We start from the raw sequence: 16108 nt of genomic DNA, 5'->3' as shown, positions 1-16108 counted from the left end.
GCGCCGCGGCGCTGGCGGCAGCGGCAGTGCCGGCAGCACCCACCACGCGGCTGGGCCAGAGGCGGGGTTTTATCCTTCCAGCGTGTTCGTCACTGCCCAGGGCTGCTCTGATGACTGATGCTGTACAGCCAGGAAGGCTTTCGCCTTTCCTCTCCTCTCCCCTGGTGTTACACACGAGAGCTTTTCCCTCATTGCTCCTGATAACGAAAAGGTTTTTCAGAGCTGACAACACCCAGCTGGATCCTTCTTGGCCACTTCCCTGTTTTCGATGCTGGACTTGGACTCTTCCTCCTCTCTCCCTTACCGTAGCTGGCATGGCTGCTCCGCTGCGAGCTCACACTGGACTCTGTTGCTGAGAGCCCAGTTTTCAACTTCTTCTTGCAGATCCTCTAATTAAGAGATTCTGTCTCGTTCTGCACCGCGTGGCGGTGGAACAACACGCTGGCTCTGGAGCCAGCAGGCAGCGGAGGCAGCCCGGGAGCCCCACAGTACCCCATACCGGCCTGCCAGGAGAGCCAGGAGCTGGACACGCAGCTGCTAAGGCTGAGACATGGGCACACCTGGGAGTTCACAGCCCAAACCGGAGATGCCTAATATGTGCGAACGTTCCCAGGCGTAAGCATCTGCTGCCCCATGGCCTTCCTACATCAGGTCATAGGACCTCAGTCCCATCGTAGGGACCAACACAGGCTCTCTGAATTTCGCCCCAAACCCATGGAGGCAGTCTACAGCCGACAGGAATGACCTCGAGTTCCAAGTCCATCTTTTAATGATAGCCACCCTGCCTGTCTTCTAGCTGGACCCCCTCCAGCTGGTCTGCCTGTGCCTTGCGGAGCATGTGGTTGCTTGTGGATCTGTGCTGTCACTGCGCGGGGCTGTATCCAGCCTGTGCAGAGATGGGGGAGCGTTGCAAATAGCACAGCTATTATTAAATCCAGACCCTTTTCCCTGCTGCCCACCTGCTTCATCACTCATTTTCACATAAATAGCATACTGTACATATCCTTTCATGTCGCGCCGAGGATTTATGGCCCAGGCTGGACACCAGCGCTGCGCTAACAGGAACACAGGAAATTTGTCAGCCCACGGGCTTCTCCGCGGTTCGGCACGCCAGCTCCACAGGATGCGCTTTCATTACAGCGGGAGAGCTTCAGTGTTTAGCCTCCCAGACCTACCGCGTCGGACCCCGCTTCACCCTCCTGCTGCAGAGGGTCTGTCCCCGGGGCGAGAGGACGGGAGAGCGCCCCTGTGTGCTTGTACCGCACTTCATGCCCTTCCGCAGAGCCGGCCGCGCGTGTGCGGAGCCGCGCGGCACGGAGAGGCGCCGGCAGCCCCCRGCCTCATTCGCCCGGCGCTGCCCCACAGGACGGACCTCTCTGGGGATGACCGGCTCTGTCAACACGCTGCTTCAGTTCCTGCGTCTCATTGCTCCAGCCTCTTCCGTCGCGCAAACTGCCCAGYGCCTGCAGGATTATCCTTTCGATTTGCAGTCATTTCTTCTGGGCCTTAATATGCGCGTCGAGCTTTTCAGGCCCCAAAGGGCCTGACGCTGGTTTCTGCCCTCTACGTGCCAGGCTGGAGGGGCAGAGGCTGGTAGAAATGGTGCAACGGGCTGTGGACAGATGCGCCGAGCGCCGCAGCAGCACAGTGCCCCCGCCAAGGGGCCTGGCGGGACGAAAGCTGGCCCGGCTCCGTGCAGGGGGGTCCCGGCAGCTCCCGGCCGCCTGCGGACGTGCTGCCTGGGTGAGGCTGCAGTAAACGAAAGCAATCCGAGGTGTTGCTTTAYGCCGGGGGACGTGTCAGAGGACGGAGCTTTGCTCTGAGTTTCAGTGTTACGCACAAGAGACAAGAAGCTACAGGACACGGAAAGAGGCGAGGGAGGAAAAACCAATGATGATGAAATGATTCCTCAGCTGCAGGCAGCGTTTGCCTCGGGATTTTTCCCGTGAGCTGAACAACCTTAGAAGTGACTTTCCCTCCGTGTTTGTACAGCCCCGACATGCAAGATGAGGTGACGGCTGGGTGCTATCGGTGCGGGGGTCGCTTTGAAGCTTTGAAACTGAAGCATCAACATGGGCAGCCTGATTTTTCAAAGTGCTGAGCAACCTGTGAGCCTCCAGGGTATGGGGCTGATTTCATAACAAGTGCAATAGAAATCCAGGATCTCTCCCTGAAGTCAGTTACTACAGTCAGGATTTACACTCAAGCAGAAGAACGGAGATTGCAAATACACTGCTGTTGGAGGAGGAGGCAGGGGAAACCATYGCATACATTCTTGGCACACATTTTAGCCTCCTCAGGGGAAAAAATACAGGTTCATGCTTAGGGTACTAGTCTTGAACAAGAGATTCAGTTCTCTGATCTCCCACAGATGAGTATCTGGGTACAAGTCATTTAGGCCCAAAATAAAAGTTTTTAAATGCCTAACTCCTCTGTGAAATCAAAGGGAGTCTTGATGCCCCAGATAGACACCTAGGCCCCTAGAGGGACTAGCCTTCAGTTTTTCAGATTGCATGGTTGCCCTCTCCTACCTTCCCCTGGAGATAAATGTTGGGTTTACTTTCACTCACAGGCAAACCATGGACCTACTCAGTTGTAAATGAAGGCATAATTTTGCCCTCCGCTTGCTAAGTGTCTGTTCCCAGTGCTGGATGAGAGGAGGGGATTTCTCTCCAAACCCGGTCAAAATGGCAATTTAAATGCTACTTTTTGTCACTCTACAGCTTTATAATTCGGTTGGACAAAACAGGACACATTCTTATTTTGATTAGTCTGATTCTGTGTGATTACAGTCTTGTGCAATACRAGATTGGGTTATTCAAGTGCAATCAAGCTGTACTACCCACAATCAAATAGACCCAGCATATCCAAGGGCTTATTCTGTTCTCAGTCTGGCCTCAAAATCTATGCTGCCCTTCTACCTCATTAATACTCTACGGCTGTGTGATGACCAGTGATAAATTCAGTKCTGGAGGAACAAATGTATCAGGAAGAAGGATTATCTGCTATCTTGTCTTTCGGTAGCAGTGCCAAGGACCTCATGAACCATGCTATGTTATGTTTCCAAGGACAAAAGCTTCTTTTTCTGCCTAGGTAAAAGTGCAGTTTCTCTTTTTCCCCCATATTTTTCATTTTATGGGGAATGTTTCCAAGTGACTTTCAAAGTCTTTTTTCTGTACAATTCTATTTTCTTTTGATAACTTAAGTGGTCATGAAGGATGGCAAGTTGGAAAGTGACTGCTCTAATCGCTGTTAGGTTTGACTCACTTGATAACCACCAGAGAGGTTAGATCACAGGGACATAACTACCAAATTCATTCATTTGTAGTGCATCTGTATCTGCCCATCAGTGCAAGCCAATCACAGTTCAAGCTTCTCCACTTTGCAGCTCCACTATTTTCACATTCTTTCCCCAAAAGATCAATTTGGGGAGTACGAGGAAGGAAGGAAGTTCATCCCTCCACCCCTTTTGGTCCTAACCTATTCAGCTGAGGCCAAGTCCCACCAAAACTCTGGTTGTCACGTCAGCRACCACTGATGTGAACAGAGCTGACAGGGCCATCTCATTTCACCACCTCCCTCCAGCTTCTCCCTGGAACTAAGGATCATGGAGAAACACATGCACTGCACTCTGCAAGCGAAAGTCTGTTAAACTCTGATGTGGCAAATAAATGAAACATCTYGGAGATTTCCCAAGCACTTCAGCAGGAGGTGAGGAAGAGGAGAAGTGTTTCCAGGTGCCTTGCTGGTTCAGCCTTTAGCGGCCTCCTGGATCACCTGGCACCCCCAGGTCATCCCATATTAGTGAATCCTGGTCACTGCATCACTCTGCGCGGTTACTGCAGCCTGACCTCGGGCTAGATCACCGAGGCCCTGCAGAAGGGCCGCCACCGCTCCAAACAGCGAGTGTGCCCTGGTATTGACACTCGCTACATTTGCAGCCGCCCATGCGTGTAATCACATAGCTTCCAAATGCTGCGAGTAAACAAATAATTGTCCCCCTCCGCCTGACACTGTGGCAACCCCAGATGCCTGCACGCAGCTTCATTTCTTCATGTAACTGCTACTTTGAACGACTGTCGACTAGGCAGCCTGTGAATTAAAGCCCCATTAGCACCACTGGCTATGATATCAGAGCCAGACGCTGATAAGAACAACACAAATAATAACCACAGCGCAGCATGGAGACCGCAACAAGAGCCGAATCCTGAAATCGGAATACGCCGTGTAAAGAAGCTTCATTAGAGCAAGTTTAGTAAATAAATAACACGGATCCTTTAAAACAAAAGATTCCCTTACTATGCCTCCGGCCCCGTCAGATGGAAAGAATTCTAGCTCTTCTGATTAGTCACAAACTTCATTTATCCCACATACACAGCTTGTTTCAGCAGACACTGTTTTAACCATCCTCAGCTTCTCTGAAATACTTTAAATAATGAGCAGAGGCAAATCCACTTGCAGCGCTGGAGCACAAGTTCCAAAACTCCATCTGCGAAAGGTGTTTAAACAACCCAGCTACCAGATGGCCAGTGAGCTCAGCAACTCAGCGAGCATTACCAAAATGCATCAGGATAAATTAATAGCCACTGTAAGATTTGCACAGTGACAACTGTGCATATTTATCAGGTCCCCTCTGATTGGCATTTAATAGGCAGCATTGTATTTGGAGACAGCAGAAATGTATTTGCACATCTGTTTTTCCAGTTTTGCCAAAGAGCTTTCATTTTTCTCTAATAACTCGACCTGTTTGGTTTCTGGCAGAAGACTGTTAAGCAGAGCACTCGCTGTCTGGACTCGCTCCAGCATGAGATGAGGTCAGGACAACAAAGAAAAAGAAACAGCTGGATGGCTACTAAGCAGTGGGAACAAACAGGGCAGGGACGAGGGTTTTCTTTTTCCTTCCCTTTTTGTTTATCCAATGGGATTTCATTCTTAGGCATATTTATTCCCCCAGCACACAGTATCACAAAAACACTATTTCCCGCAATCGCAACAGTTGTATCAAGCCTCCTCTAGCAGGCTGATCATATACATGGTACTGGTATAAATAGTACACCTAGATAATCACTCCTACAGTCAGCTATCAGGAAATGTGAAGCACGGGTCCTAAGAATTTCCACAGATATATTGCATCTCCCACACGCACATTTTGATCTTGACTTTGGCAAGGTGGGTTTCTTATGCCATTTTATTTTTCCATTTCAGCACATTCTGATTAGTCTGTCCAAGGCTATCTAGGATGGCTGTGACAGGGGAGGGCTGGACCAGGTGCTTGCATTTTTCAGTCAATCTTTTTTCTTATTCCTGATATTCAGCTAGATCATCTTAAAGCAGCAAGAAGAAAAAAATTCCAGTGCGGAAGGAAGGAGGTGGAAAAGAGCAGAGAGAAGAGAGAATGGAAGACAAAGAGAAGGGAGGAAGGGAAGGGCGAGTGAGTGCAAGCAAGAGGGAGAGAAACAGAAAAGCACTATGCACATGTTCCCCCGTTCAAGACAGTTTTTCTCTCCCTGACCTCACTTTCTCCAAGGCCAGAAATTCCACCTCGGGACTTGCCAAGGAGACAATGCAACATTCCTCTGCTAGGCCACAAAGCAAGTGTGAAATGTTCTGTTTTAATCATTTACAGAACAAAAGGAACACAACAGTCACAGTCTGATTCATATCTGCTGAAATCCAGCCGCCAAGCTGTGGGAGAGAAGAGACAGATGAAGAAAGAAAAGGAAGAGGAGGGTTTTTTGTTTTTGTTTTTTTTTTTTCCTGGTTAATCACTATAGACCTAAGGAAATACAAAAAAGACCACGTTGGGTCAGACCAAAGTTTAAGAAGCCCTGATGTCCTCTCTCCAATATGGTCACTAGCTGCAGAAAAAATATAAAGAACAGTGCAAATACAAATGCTGTTCTTTCTTGTACACGATCCCATTTTCCAGCAGTTCCTCCACTGCAGGAACTTCCTGAGCCAGAGGCTGTACCTGCATCATCATGTTTGATAGCCCTTCATAGACCTTTCTTCCATAATGTTTTCTAATCACTTTCTGAGCCCATTCATGCTTTTGGCAGCCTGGAYATCCTGTGGCAATGAGTTGCACAATGTAGTGATGTACTGTGTAAAGACATACTTCCTTTGGGTTGCTGTAAGCCTTTCCTTATTTACTTCTGTGTCATTCATGAGTCCTGTACTTCTACTATATCCTTCTTCAAGCATCTCTTTTCCACACCCGCAAGTTTTAGTTTACTGAATGTCTCCTTTCATGGAAGCTGTTCTATCCCTTGACCACCTTTGCCACCCGTGGCCATCACTTCTCCAAGGCTGAAATGGGAAGCCCAGAAATGTACTCAGTACTCCAGGTGTAGGTGAGCCAGGGACTGATTTATACAGTGACAGACCATGGAGAGGTTTCCAAAGGCTGGACATGGCTGTCACCAAAGGCAAACAGAGCACCAGTCTTTAAGACGAGGAAAGGAAGAAGAGTTAGGAAGTGATTTTCCAGTCATTTTTAATTCCATTCTTGGAAACACCAGAACAGTCAAAGGGTTTGCAAACCTCTAGAAAAGAAGGATATGACTAATAGCCAGTGCAGATTCAGCAAGAACAGAACTGGTCAGACTAATCTATTCTTCTCTGACAAGGTAATAAACTTTGTGGATGAGGGAGAAGCTGCAGATGTCATATATGTTGACATATATGTAAGGCTTTTGATGCTCTGCCATATGGTATTATTATAAGCAAGTGGAAACCTGGACTAAAACAAAGCATTAACAGATGACTGGTCGAAACCCTTCTCAGTGACTAGTTACTAATGGCATGAGGCTATGCAAAAAACCTCTCTCAAATCTGGTACTAATCATGAATGACTCAAAATCCAAGGATGGCTTTTTACATTTGTGGCTGACCCCAGACTGAGATAAGCTGCTGGAAAGCTGAAAGCAAGATTAGGATTCAAGACAGACTTAACAAGTAGCGAAAAAAAAGGATGCAATTCAGTGATCTGCAGCTGGGTAGCAACAACCAACGGCACACACAGAGGACAAGAAATGCCAGGTAAAAGAGCAGTTCTGGGTTGCCTGCTGGATCCCAAGCTGAGCATGAGTCAGGAGCCGTGCAGTTGTGAAAAACACAGACAGTGCAGGGGGGGGGTATCGAAACTGCACGGCTGTCAGTCTGACCCATGTGGTGGCTTTTTCCGAATTTCCTGCTCTGTGAAGACCTCAGCTGGAGTACTCTTTCCAGTTCAAGAAAGAGGCAAAGCATTTAGAAATACAATAGAGCAGGGAAAACCACTAGAAATCTAGAAAAGACAACCTGTGAGAAAAGGAATTTGGGTTATTTAATACAGAAAAGGGAAGACTTAGGTGAGACAGAATAACCTTCAAATAAAAAAATCACAGTGAAACACGAAGAGGAAGGGAGCAAACTCTTCTTTATATCTGCTTTCAGCAGGACAATGTGTAATTGGCTTAAATTACAGAGATTTAGCCAGATATCAAGAAAAGCCTTCTAGTATTTGGAGCAGTGAAGCACTGGAGTAGATTTCCTGGGAAGGCTGCTAGAAGTTCTGAAGACAGGTTGGTCAGCCATGTGGAATGATGGCTATGAATACGAGTTGTTAATCTTGCCTTCAGGCAGAAGGGAGGGTTAGCTGGCCTCTTTATGTCCCACCCAAGCCTACTTTTCTGTGATTTTTATGATAATGATGCTTTGTTATGATATTGATGTTTTGTCTCATGATGTTATTATTATAATGACGCTTTGTTTTCTGCTCCTTTGATAATAATTCCTGCCATTCAGATAGCCTGTTTGATCAGAGCTGAGCTCTGAGCTGATATTTTCAGGGCCTGGTTACACGATCACTTTAATACAGCATAAATCTGAGCTGCTACTGGGATGGTCTTGTCCTCTCTCCCTCCAGCATGTGTTTGCTCTTACCACCTCCCTAGCCTGGCACCGGAGTTAATGCAGCTGTGCATGACTCAGGTCAGGAGACTKATCCAGCTGAAAATTAACCAGCCGGGAGGGAGGCAGAAAAAGAGATCAGTTTTCCATTACTTGTTCTGCTATCTCACATCCTTTGTCTGCCTTGTCTACCTTGGATGGAGCAATCACATCTTGTGCTGTGTTTGGAAGGCAGAGTGGAAATGTAAGGTGATACAAGTGCTAGTTTGAATAATCTTTTCCAGACTGAGAGATGTCCAATATTCCTAAGCAGAGGAAAGCAGTGTCCATGGAGCTCCTGCTTCCCCTCGGCTGGGAGCAGGGCTGTGCAGGAGCCCCATGATATGCCAGACAACAGCCTGACAACCCCCAGGAGACAATGGTTCACACTGGACGGTACAGACTATTTCTCCATTAACACAGGGAGGGTGCCAGGAAGCAGGTTGCCCTGTGTTACAGTCCTGACTGCCCAAGAACAGCACAGCAGAGCCCTGTCCCTTGACCAGAAGTCACCAAGAAGCCAGAAGTGAGCCTTGTTTTGCAAATTCAAGAGATCTGGCTATCTGATAATGCATTTCTTTTCATCTCAGCTAAACACAGCAAAGTCTTGTCATTTGGGAGAGGGAGTCCTTTGCCAAGAGCAGAACAAGGGCAGCCTTGGAAGTTTTGAGAGCGAGGACTGTGAGAGTGGTTAGGAGAAACGGGTGTGTGTTGCTGAGGGAACGCACAGGTCAAGGAGCTGATGAGATGAAGTGCAAGAAGAAAAGGAGCTGGTGGAAGCTGTATCCAAGCAAATGCATTTTAAAGCAACTTGACCTGTTTTAAATAAGGCAGGTAATGAATGAGGCAGCCAAAGGAAGGCTGTTGTCTTTATTTCCATTCCCTATTAGACACTCGTCTAGTCAAATGTATGTCAGAGCAGTCTCTATCCTGACACCAAGTGGAGAGAGTTCACAAGAACTCCTTTAAAATAGGACCAGTTGTATAAGACTTGTCAGCAAGGACAGCTACCAGCCCAACCACCCCTTCCAGATCCACTGACGGATAACACAGTTTACAGACATTTTTGTGCTTATAGGATTTTTTTTTTCAAAATTCTGACTCTTAGCTGCAGAGATTTACAGCAGAGACATATACACATGATGAAATCCCCATTCTGGATTCCTAATATTTTACCTTCCTACCCCAAGTTTCTACCATTCTCCGGGGCACAGGGGGAGCAGTCCAATGCATGCACACAGATCATCCTTACTGAGGATGATTTCACTTCCAAGAGCAGTGGGGAAGTCATTGCCCTTAAAGGGAAAAAGGGTGCTTTTGGGAGCCTGGTCTGCTGCTCAGTGGGGAGATCTCACTGGGCTGCAAGGAGGCAGCTGCTGGAGAGCAAGGTGCATGGAGCAGGGCGTGCTTCTCTCCAGACAATTGTGCTTTCCTGGCACGGTCCATCTCTAGCCTTCCCCACCTTTGAACCAACCCTGAATTGCCTTCCTTTATTTCATTTTCCCAAGGGAATTTGAAAGCTTCCCCCCTTTCCTGCATGTAAGACCAGTGGGAAGTATCTGGTCGCTGGCTCTGCACGCGGGGCTGGGAGGTGGGATACCCCCTGCAGCAGGCTTCCCATCATGCCACTCAGGTCCTACCTTAGCTGAGCACCTCTAGGTCAGCCTGAGAAACACATTTCTTTCAACCTTGGCCCTGCAGAGCTTTGATTAATGGGGCATCACGGCCAGATAGGGTTCCCGCATGGATTCACTCTCCTGGTATGCAGGCGATGGGGAGCGCCRGGATGAAACTGTGCAGATGCGCTAAAGCCAGCTCAGCAGACTGTCTGCTGGGCTCGGAGGTGGGCTGCCCTCTGTTCCCCAAGAGCTTCTAATGCTCTTTTGAAGCAGTTGTCCACACTGGGTGTCTTAGTCTTTACTCATCTTACACACCTCTAGTTCTGGCTCCCACAAAAAAAAGCTCATTGTGTCCCAAGGCATAAGAAAGTCACAACATTTCCAGTGCCAGCTATGGGTTAAACTTAAAACCCACATCCAAGAAACAGCAGTGTCTAAGCACTCTGCACCAGAAGGGTGAAAGCTGCTCTCACAGAGAAAAGACTCTACACAAATTTAACACAGAAGATACTAAACACCTCTAGCATCAAGCTGTGCCCATTCCTCTGATCTACGGTATTCAAAAGCAACACAGAAAGCAGGCAGTCATAATGATGAATTCATGCAGCAGAAAGCATTCGGAGGCTGTCCTATTTTTTAACTAAGTGATCTCCTAATTGCTCTGTTGGGTGCAGAGAAAAAATAAAAAAAGTGGAAAATGTATTCCACATGGACTTACCCAGCTGATCCAGACCAAACAGGGCTGGCGCACCTTCGGAAAGCTCATTGTCTAAGGGAAGAAGAACAAATGCTCGGAAAGGTCAGCCCAAGAGATAGGTGTAGAGAGTTGGAGTGAAAAAAGCTGTTTTAATCACACTGCAGATAAGTCCCTGCTCAGCTTGCTTCCAGCTCATCCCTGTAGGCTTTATATATATATTGGGGAGGGAGGGGGGTTGAAATCCAGCTGTTATCAGAAAACTTGGAGTTGGTTCAAGATRGGAACTTGACAGTATGAGCCATTATTGCCCCTCCAGCCCAAGAGCATGGCACCGATCTGCCTCTGCCCGTCACTGGGCGCCTGGGCTGCGCACATGGAGTGCCAGCCTCGCTCTCCGTGGGGATACCTGGCTCTCCGGCCATGCTGCRACTCTCTGCTCCCTCTCCTGAGCTTGCTGGCACCAGGAAGGCGGTGGGAGTCAGCATGCAGCCTGCCGGGGTGGCCAGGCCCGGGGCTCGGGGAGGCCATGGGGCCAGATCCAGGCCCCCCTCCAGGCCAGGGCCACCTGGCACCAGTGGGGGGGCATTCTGAGGTGCCCAGGTGTTATTTTGCTTTACTGTCACAATTTTAGGAAATGAGCAGGAAAAAGGTTGAAATTTGGATTAAGTGAACCATGGAGACTCTTCCCTCTCCTGATGTGATTGGCTTTCCGGCATGCTACAATCTCTCCTCTGTCTAACGGCAGCGGGGTGCAACCAGTGGAAGCTTAACTAGCTGAGAGGAGTGAAAATGCTCCAGCGGGGACGTTTCGGAGGCTGAGCAAGCCCTTGAGTCCCCTGATAATAATGTTCCTATAACTCAGTGGCAGGTTGGACCATGGGCTCTGGAAGCCCCTGAGCTTGGGGTCACCAGAAGGCGAGCGCTGGCACAGGGTGCCTGGAGAGATTATGCAGTCTTCGTCCCTGCAGGTTTTCAAGACCCGACAGGACCCATCCCTGCACAACCCACTCAGTCTTCACAGCCGGCCCTGCCATGGGGCAGGTTGGCTGAAGACCTCCTGAGGTCCCCTCCAGCCTGGTCATCCCCTGATCCTATGACACTAAGCAAGGGTAAGGGCCGGGACCTGCACGCAGTTGCACAGCTTGCTAAAAGCAGAGCTGGGAGGTTATTCTGGATACCAAAGCCAGTCTGTCCCCACGGGCCCAGCCGTCCCTGCCAGCTCCCAGCTGCGAGGCATGGCTCACGCAGGCCCCTCGCTGACCAAAAGGCCTGTGGCCACTCCAAGACCATGTGGCCCGAGCATTAAAGTCCATTTTCATTTTAGAGCTGGCTGGGATTTCTTTTTTTTCAAGCATTTCATTCAGTGTCAAATASTTCAAAATTCCAGAAACTCAATGAAGTTTTCAAAAAAAAAGTTTTGCAGAGGGTTTTTTTTTCCCTGTCAGATTCAATGTATTTATTACAATTCAATAGGCTGGACTAAATAGGCTTTCCACCTGATGTCCATGTACTCCTCCTAGGTGTTTCATTGAAGATGTTTAAGAAAGGCAAGCTCATAATACTATAAAGCAATCTATACATTTGAAATTTCTAACAGGCCTGGGCCTCCTTTATAAAATGTTGTTAGGTCCTCCAGTTAGAAAAGACTACGAACCACTAGTTTAGGTTAACAATGATCTACATACAGAAACAAAGGGCAACGTATAGCCACATTTAACAATTTGGGATTTTTGTAAACTCTTAGTGGCAGTGACTCTGCCCTTCTCTGCTTTATAGACCCAGGCAAAGTGGGATCCTGAACCCAACAGGAATTTGGCCACTTCAGCTATGAAAGCAACAGAGACCAAGCACACAGACCAAGCATTAAAAAGTTAAGAGAAGCAGAGGTTGTCAGAATGGGCATAAAGCAAGGCCTGCAGGAACTCACCCTATGCTTATCTCTTATTTTCATATCAAATTCATCTCTTGGCGTAGCCAGCATCGTGTCATTCTTTGTAACCAGATAAACGTCCTGGGAGCATGCCCGTTCCCCTGCAGATCCCAAACTACGTCAGCATTTCTGGTGCAAACATGGGAACACCTCTGCTGCATGCAGGTGGGGTGAGCAGAGGAGCTCTCGCTGCCCCTGCATGCTGCAGCCCTGCAGCAGAGGAGAGCACTAAGGCAGAGCACAAGCAGGGTTAGCAGCTCCCGCTCAGCTCCCATGCTGTGCTGAGTGGCTAAAAGCTCCTGAATAAGTACAGGAGCAACTCTGTGTTTAAAGGATGCCACCCAGTGGTGCTCGCCTGAAGAGATTGAACCCAGGACTGTTCTATTCAGAAGTATAAACTTTCTTGTCTAGCTCGGCTTTCATGGAAAGGTAGGCCATGCCACATCTCACACAATCCCCTTCATCCTCTTCCAGGCTATCAGCAGGAAACGATGGAAAACAGATGGAGATAAGTGAAGCATTTTACCGAAACAAAATGTTTCAGTTTCCAAGGYGCTGTCACCTGGAAGGCTGTGTTTTTATTTTGTTTTTAAGCTGGGGCACAGCATGACCAAGCCAAACAAGCCAGCTTTGCAGAAGGAAAGGTAACCTTGTGCACTAGCTTGTGGGACGCATCCTGCCGGTGATGAGGTGGAGCTGAGATCAAGCACATGCAGCTGCTTTTGCAAAACGTGCTAATGGGGAATAAAAGCAAATTACAAAAGCTGGCTGGAAATTAGATAGCAATGAATGGATAGAAGAAATAGGTCTGTTGTATTTCCCATTGCAACAGCCCTGAACACTTCTCTGAGGCTGGCTGGCAATTTCTGGATAGCAATGCACCCCAATCTTGGGTTTGGGAAATCTTGCATCATACTATGCTAGGCTGAAACCTTGAATGGTTCTGCCCAGGAAACTCGAGCAGGGGCAGCCCAAGGTCCTTTCGTCGCTGCTAGGACAGAGTGTCTCTTAGGATCCATCCTAAATTTGCTCACGCAAATATGATTAAAGTGAGAAGGGGATATCTTGCCAGCTCTCCTCCTTGCTTCTCCCTGACCACTGTCATCTGCAGAGTCCTGCTAGTGGAGAATCAGGATGGATACGTCTAGCAGGGTAGGCATATTAACTTGCCAAAAGGTGAATATTTTTGCAAAAGGCCATTCCAGGGAATGAAGACAAGATGCAGATGGARTGCTTGTGTCAATCTGCTGGCTCCCGGCAAGACACTATGGTTTGGGTCAGATTTCTCCCACCTTTATACTGAGTACAACTTTGCCCTGAATATAGCCCAGTAAAACCCCTAGGACTACAGCAAGCACAGTGAATGACAGCAGCACGTTGGGCAGACACCCACGTGTTCACTGGGCTGATTAAAACTGCACAGTTATATCCTACCTCCTTTCACACTGGCAAAGGGATGGATCCCACCATGAGACAACCAGTTGGTTTCATCCAGCTTCCAGTTTTCACCAAGGTCCATCTTTGATCTGCAGCATCAAAGATCTTCTTGCAATGCTTCCTGCTGCTCTCTCTGAGGAATAACCAGAACATACTCTTAGTGGCTGTTGTTGTCTGCTGTACTGCCAGTTGGTGAGAAGCTTCCCTCAGCACAGGGAAATGTCAATATTTTAGGAAAAAAAAGAAAAGAAAAAAATCTGCAAAAAAAATCACATGAATCACAGGGGACCAAGGAATAGCTGACTCTGTCAAGCCTCGACTTATCATGTTGAGTAGTACGCCTGCTGCATCAGAGGGCCATCAATGCTCGGACCATTTGCAATTTCTATTGTCAGTCTGACTAATGCCTAGAAATTCCTAATCCCTTACAATATTTGTAAGGCCAGGGTTTTATTTTTGAACAGGGTAGTGTGCCTATGAGGCCTGTAGTCAAAGCTCTTTGTTTCAGTTGTACTCTATGCACGTGCTCAACTTGAGTGCACTTTGCTTTACCCTTTGCCGATGTAAAGCTGGTGATTTAAATCGTGAGCTGCAGTGTCTGTAAGTACAGGGGCAATGATATTGCAAGAGTAACAGTGGTAAATATGTAAGAAAGAATATGGGGTTTCAAATTCTTCAAGGAACAGGCACCACTGGAGCAGGCAGCCTGGTGGGTCGAGGGCCCCAGGCCTGCACGGTGGCCAGCTCAGAGCTCTGCAGGGCGAGCAGAGGTGCTGGCTTTAACTCTCATGTCTGAGCCTGGCCATGGTTATTAGTCATACAATACTCAGTACGAGCGCTGCCAGCGCCACGCTGGGCCCAGTGGACAAGCCTGCCGGGTGCTGCCCGGCCGCTCAGCCCTTGCAGCCAGCTCTGACCACGGTGCGGTGGCTGTGATGGGTCGGGGAGGAGATGGCAACCCCGCTGCCTGCCGCGTGGCCGCTCCGGGACCACGCTCCTCCAGGCCACGGCTGGCACAGGCTGGCTACTCAGCCTCTGACTGCCAGAAAAGAGATTTTTATACTGAGAAATGAGATCCAGCCACGTGCATAAAAAAGAGATTTCTTCGGTATATTAGTGTCAAAGATGCAGTGAAACCACTGAGCGGTTAAAGCTGGAATTCCTAACCTCAGAAAATCACTTTCTGCTGTAGTAATTGAATTATTCACTGTCTGTTGGCCAGTCAATATTGCCTACAGGTTTGCTACAGCTCAGAGTCCATGGAGACGGGTGGAGACAGAGGCTCACATTTTCCTTCCTCRACCGCTTGGACCGATGCTTCACTGATGGGGTAGACACAGAGCGGGACATTTCGTCCCTTCTCTTTTCCTTAAAGCAGGATTACCGAGATTTGGGAAGGAATGGAGTCCAGTAAAGAGACCGCGACGCTCACACACGGTCTTTCCTGAGTCAGTAACTGCTAATTTATCAAGGAAGCATGTAACAAAAGGTTACTGCCGAGCTTTTCTTCCCTCTGCAGTAAGATGCTGAAGAGGGGATAACAAGAGAGACTTTCCCTACCTTTGTCTGAGGCAAACTCAGATCACAGATGGCACCAATGGAGTTGACTTCTTGGTGGAGTGAGTCCCCGGGACTGGCCACGCTATTTGGCAGGGGGCGGTTATTGCGGTGAAGGCCTGCCCCGAGCTAAGGGCGCTGCCCGGCTGTCGTCGTCATTGCACAGCAAAACCTGCACAGGGGACCGCAGAAGTTTCGCAGTACCAGAGCGAGGTGTCCCATGAGCAGCAAAGTGCACATGGGCACGTTTCCTAYGGCCCTGTGGCCTGTGTTCCCAAACTCCACGCTTTGTGGATCTCTCCTCTCCTTCTCCTGATATCCCTTACCTTTTCGTCTGGACAGACGATGGCCTGCGCAGTGGCTAGTCTGAAACGTGCCGATGGCTTAGGTGGCTGCTTCATTCTTTGCACTTGTGAGTTATCAGTTTTTTCTTCAGGGAGGGCACTAATTTTTGTCTTTCATTTCTATCCAGTTACTGATGTTCATTACATTTGTTGGAATTTAATGCTGCCAGGGCCTTGAATTCACAAAGTTACTGGGAGGAATGGGCAGATAAAGATGGAGGGACACAGAGAGAGGCGAAATGATCTCATCAGYGTCATTTCCTTAGGACATCAGGCAAAGAAATACATGGACAGGCCCTGTCTCTACTGCTATGACCGTGCTTTCCATGCATGGGGAAACCCCAGCCAGCAGGGCACTGGCAGAGCCACGCGAGCTGTGGGAAGAGGTCAAGTCAGCGCGTCACATCTGCGACCCCRGCAGAGCACAGCCGAAACCCGTGCCGCAGAGCGTGCTGCCTGCTAAACCAGGTGTGCGCACGTCAGCGGTGAATCGCAGCCTGAACTTGGGCTTTCCTGGCTGGATAGACACGTGAGAGATCATTTTATCTGTTTTCTTGCTCAAGAGCTTAATTAACTAGGATTAAATGCTTAT

At 48.6% G+C, this 16108-nt stretch overlaps 1 protein-coding gene across 1 annotated transcript in view; it reads right to left on the bottom strand.

Annotated features, from left to right (window-relative positions):
- The window catches only part of AMOTL1 (angiomotin like 1), an 86827-nt gene extending 73130 nt beyond the window's left edge, over positions 1–13697 (bottom strand). Inside the window, exons 1-2 of the mRNA XM_026071932.1 lie at positions 13613–13697; positions 10270–10320 (exon numbers count right to left, since the gene is read on the bottom strand). Coding sequence (XP_025927717.1) covers positions 10270–10320; positions 13613–13697 — 136 coding nt within the window. The remainder of the gene's footprint in view (positions 1–10269; positions 10321–13612) is intronic.
- Between the last annotated feature and the right edge of the window lie 2411 nt (positions 13698–16108).

This window comes from Apteryx rowi, unplaced genomic scaffold, assembly GCF_003343035.1.
Source record: "Apteryx rowi isolate R43461 unplaced genomic scaffold, aptRow1 scaffold_332, whole genome shotgun sequence".
Classification (NCBI taxonomy): Eukaryota; Metazoa; Chordata; class Aves; order Apterygiformes; family Apterygidae; genus Apteryx; species Apteryx rowi.
This window is presented reverse-complemented; position numbering and strand designations above follow the sequence as displayed.